Source organism: Leptonychotes weddellii, unplaced genomic scaffold, assembly GCF_054177405.1.
Source record: "Leptonychotes weddellii isolate Sample4059 unplaced genomic scaffold, ASM5417740v2 HiC_scaffold_15340, whole genome shotgun sequence".
Classification (NCBI taxonomy): Eukaryota; Metazoa; Chordata; class Mammalia; order Carnivora; family Phocidae; genus Leptonychotes; species Leptonychotes weddellii.
Window position 1 is genome coordinate 1 of NW_027734994.1, and position 4,855 is coordinate 4,855.

The 4,855-nt window shown below is 55.4% G+C and overlaps 1 protein-coding gene across 1 annotated transcript; it reads left to right on the top strand.

Moving 5' to 3' along the window:
- Positions 1–155: 155 nt before the first annotated feature.
- LOC102738024 (CTP synthase 1-like) lies at positions 156–4,849 on the top strand (the record flags this gene model as incomplete). The annotated part of the gene is made up of 5 exons (XM_081809905.1): positions 156–296; positions 2,217–2,260; positions 3,517–3,613; positions 4,647–4,702; positions 4,806–4,849. Coding segments are annotated over exons 1-5 (290 nt in total), but the record flags the coding sequence as incomplete, so codon positions are not given.
- Between the last annotated feature and the right edge of the window lie 6 nt (positions 4,850–4,855).

Sequence of the window (4,855 nt, forward strand, 5' to 3'; positions counted from 1 at the left end):
ATTAAGAATTCCTCATACCAGTGAGATCATATGATACATTAGACCCAGGTTTTGAAAGCTGATAACAGATGAAACACAGCAGGGGGTGCTTGTGGGGGGAGCGGGAAAGTGTGAGAGTTTGTGGTGGTCATTCTGTGAGCACGCGGTACGTGGGGTCCAGCGCAGGCTGGTGGGAAATGTAGGAGCTGCCTTTTCCGTGGAGCTTCATCTGTGTTTTCTCTTCCGCCTGCAAGGTGTGTGCTTAGGGATGCAGTTGGCAGTGGTTGAATTTTCAAGAAATGTGCTGGGATGGCAAGGTAAGTGTTCATTAAAAACCTTGTTAAATCCTTGCTGAAGTGTTTCCTGGAGGGAGTGAAGCCTGGCGCCCACTGGGTGACCAGGGGCCCTGGAGAAGGCCAGGCCTGGCTTTGAGGTACCTTGTGGGGCACGGCAGAGGGGAAGTGCCGTGTGTACGGAGGGAAAGTTCCACTCCTCCGCGCAGACCTCAGGAAGGAGGGGTCACAGCCGAGCACGCAGCCTGGCTCTCTGCCCCTGCATTTCCAGCTCCGGAGCTGCCCGCCCGCCCATCACCATGGCCACCATCCCTGAGCTGGCTGAGCGAGGAAACTCTGGCCTGCGTGAGGCTGTGCAGTTCTATGAACTTGCGCCCCGGAGCTGGTCAGACCTGGGCCCAACTTCTGACCCTCCCTCATGGGGGGTGATTTTAGATAAGTTACTTAGCCTTTCTGGCTTCTGTGTCTTCTGTAAAATGGGGTGATAGTGGTACCTCCTTCTCGTGGTCGTAAGAACCGAATGAAATAATGCATGTAAATAGTCCCAGCACGGTGCCTGGCAGATAGGAAATTCTCTGTGCCTCGCCAACTGTCCAGGCCACCCGAAGACCCTGTGGCTTCCATCAGCGTTTCATCATGTCTCAGAGTGCCGTGGGGTGAGTGGACTTGGCTGGCTGGGGTTCTGCTCCCTGTGGTGCATCAGATCATCCTGCCGTGCATTCAGCTCTGCCCAGCAGGGACCTCCAGATGGTTCTCTCCACGGAGCAAGACTCATCATTCACTCATTCAGCCGAGGCATGTCACAGTGAGGCGACCTACTGGCTTCCAAAATGACAGGCCCGGTGTGCAGGCACTTACCAAGCTTGCTCGTGTCCCAAGGCCCAGCGCAGCTGGTGGGAGAGGGGACCACACAGTGCGACTGCGGGGGCGAGGCTCACTGGGGCCACCGACGGAAGAGCCCACACAGCCCCTCTCGTCTCTGTGGCCCAGCTGACAAACACGAGGTTTTCAGAAAGACCTTAGACGTTGTAAGAAAAAGAAACCAAGCATCCTGAGGAACATGAAAGCAGTCTGGCTCCACAAGGGACGAGTGGCTCTCCCGCGGCCAGCTTACTGTTGGGATTGGGCTCCTTGTAGATGTTTCCGAGAGGCCGCCTCCCACTTACCCGAGGGCGTGGTGGCCAGTCCAGGCTGCATGCCCTTTAGTTCTGGCTCCTGAGCCCCTGGCAGGTGCTGTCCTAGCCACCCGCCGCCCTAGAGCTGGCCCTTTGGGCACCCTGGACCCTCTCCCGGCCACGATCCATCGCCCACTCGGGTCCCCAGGTGGGTGGGTGACCTGGTGACGAACTTACCTTCAGCTGGGACCTGGCCCTGGTAAGGCCCAGGAGGGAAGGATACCGGGCCTGTCACACACAGGGAGCCGGGCTGTACCAGGAACTGGGTTCTTTTCCTTTTAGTCTTTAGTGGTTTTGCTTATGGCTAGACCATAAATTCAGTAAGGGAGAGGAAGGAAGATCAGTGAATGCTTGACTGAGCTGCTGCGCGAGGCGGTTGGGCAGGGTGACACGGAAGATGCCGAGGAGGAGAGAAATGTGTTGTCCGTCCTGGAGAGAGACACTCTGAAACGAGAAGGGGAGAACTAAGAACGGTGTACAAACGGTCATAAGGAGGCAGTATTTAAATAAGGATGATGGGGTTGTGCCACTGGGTTCAATTTCCCCATTTTGTGCGGCTTGACTTCCAGAGAGCTCACAGATGGCAAACATTCACCCGTGTGCACTGAGTACTTCGTGTCTTAATGTTATGCCTGGTTTTTGTTTGAATCACTGAACGGTCACTTGGAATTGGGGAGGGAAATTGTAATTTAGGGCTTAGGAATGATACTCGAAAATAATCACTGTTGTTTATAACTATTTTCATAACATAAGTACTTCGATGTTTCAGATGCCAATTCTACAGAGTTTGACCCTAAGACCAATCATCCTGTGGTGAGTCCAGTGTTTGAACCTCATGAGGGCTTAGAAGGGCGCGGAGGGGGCGTTCATGAGAGCGCTTAGTGCTCAGACACAGGAAGGAGACCCCTGGGTCCGTCCATGGAACCCTCAGACCAGATGGGAAGAACTTTTATTTTTCATAGTGTAATTTCTCACTTCCCTTCCCAGTTTGCAACAGAAAATGTTTAAGACAGGTATCACCCCAGCCAACCAGGGTGGTTCCTGGTTAGAATAATTCTCCATCCCCGCTCCCCCTGGCCCCCAGGAGAGCATAACACTGCTGGCAGGAAACACGTGGGCCCTACTGTGCACCAGGCGCTGTCCTCACCACTTCGCAGATACTCGTTCATTTCCTCCCCGACAAGCTGGGGAGACGGGCATGTTATTCAAGACCCGAGGAACGTGGTTGTTGAACGAACATGTTTAATGGTAACTAAAGCTTCTGGAGGCCCGCATCCCTCATGTGATGTCTCCGGTCAGAGGAATGTGGCTCCTGGGGAGGGACAGCGCCTTTATTCATCTTCACATCTCCCACCCGGGGGTGACAGGTCTGTTCTTGATACCAAAGATGCTGTGATAAACAAGGTGGACAAAGCTCTTGATCTCAGGGCATTTAAACAGCATCAGTATATGCTTGTTGACTTCAAACTGAACTTTGCTCAGATGAAGAGCTCAGGAGGAGAAGAGCGAAGGGTTTGAAGGGTGCAGCCTCACGGTGGTGGGAAGGCAGGGCCCAGAGACGGTCCTCGAGGCCAGGAGGTGCTCAGAGGAGCCTGGGACTGAGCCGTGCGCTGGGCTGTCGTGGCTCGGAGGCCTCGCACTCTGTGCTGCCCACACGTTCACCAAGCTCTGGCTGAGACACGGCAAACCCTGAGAAGCATTCCTTTCCTTTGAGCAGCTCATCAGTCCGGTGGAGGAGACATGTGTTACAACCTATCCGGTCTCACATCTGTGCTGCTGGGTTAAATCTCCAGAACGTGCTGAGGCCCAGCAGCCCTCATGATCCAAAGCGCTGGGGGCAGGAATGGCCAAGGGTGGGGGCAGCTCAGGATAACAGGCTGAAGGCTTAAGTCCCTACCCGACACAGGTTATGAATGATGAGAGGAAGGCCTTTCCTCCAGCGGCAAGCGTCTCTGAGCAGGGGCTGGGGGTTAGGGCTGCTCACAGGCCCTTGTCACTCAGTGCAGGCGGGCTGTCTGCTAACGGAAGCAGAGTGTGGTAGTGCGTGTTTGTGTTTTGAACACCCCCAGGTCATAGACATGCCAGAACACAATCCTGGGCAGATGGGCGGAACCATGAGGCTGGGCAAGAGGAGAACCCTGTTCCAGACCAAGAACTCGGTCATGAGTAAGAGCTGCCTACCCCCTCCCGCACCCCCCGCCTCCGCCTCCTGCACGTCCAGGACACACGCCTTGGGCTGCTGCTGGGGCTCCGAAGAGCCAGGCTGGCTTTTTGGGTTTTGTTCTTGCTTTCGAGTTTTTTTTCCCTTCCTACTCCCGTCCTTTTAGGATGCGCTATAATAGCCGAAGAAGCAGTGTGGCTCTTAGCGCACGGACAGTGCGCTCAGGGGCCCGGGGGTCTCGGGTGCGGGCGGCTCACGGGAAGGAGGCAGTGAGGTGCAGTCCCCCGCAGTCCTTCCCCTAGGCTGTTCGGGGGAACCGAATTCAACTGCCAGTGGTGGCGGGTGCTGTCCGCCAGAAAGGCAGTTTTGTGTGGGCCAACCGAAATCGTTTTTATTCTAAAAGTAATAGGCGCTAGAGATTTAGGGAAAATCAGGAAGAAAATACTTGAGAATGGCTGCAGTCAGTCTCCTTCTCTTGCTCACTAGGAAAATGCTGTCTTTATATTAGCAGGGCCCCTGTGTCTGTCATCGTTTGAGTCAGTTGAGTAGGCGACCGTGCAGTGCTCCCAGCTCCGTGCTCTGTGGACTTGGGGACCCCCCCCCCGCGGCCCCTGAACGCATGCAGTGCCAGTGCCACGACGCTCTGCGGACCGTGGCTTACCCACACGGCTGCCCCGCAGGCCACCTCCGCAGCTCTGGAAGTGTCTTTCTAGGTTCAGCTGTCTGGTGCATCCTGGTGTGTTTTTCAGGGCAGTTTCCAGCGGAAAGTGCTTTGAATTGCAGTAATCATGCGCTTGGGGGGCGGTGTGGAAACGTTTGTCTCTGTGACAGTTTTTCCTGGCGTGGTCAGAAGAGTCAGAGCCCGAGGACAAGTCTACGCTGCGCTGCTGCGGGCAGGTGGCCCTAGTTGGCAGGGGCGCCCAGAGCCGCCTTCAGAGGCCCGGCCGCGTCGGTGGTGGGAAGGACACCGGGAGCAGGATACGGTTGAGTAGGTTCGTGAATCAGGATTCTTTGCATCAGCCTGCTCTCTTTTGCCAGGGAAACTCTATGGAGATCCAGATTACCTGGAAGAGAGGCACCGCCACAGATTTGAGGTGAGGAGTTGAGCTTAGTGACCTTTCAACTTTTCTCCTGCTGGCGACTCTGGAAACGCAGCAAGCTGAGAGGTCAGCCGACTTACTCTTCGTGTGCCCGCAGGTGAATCCAGTCCTGAAGAAGTGTCTGGAAGAGCAGGGCCTGAAGTTCGT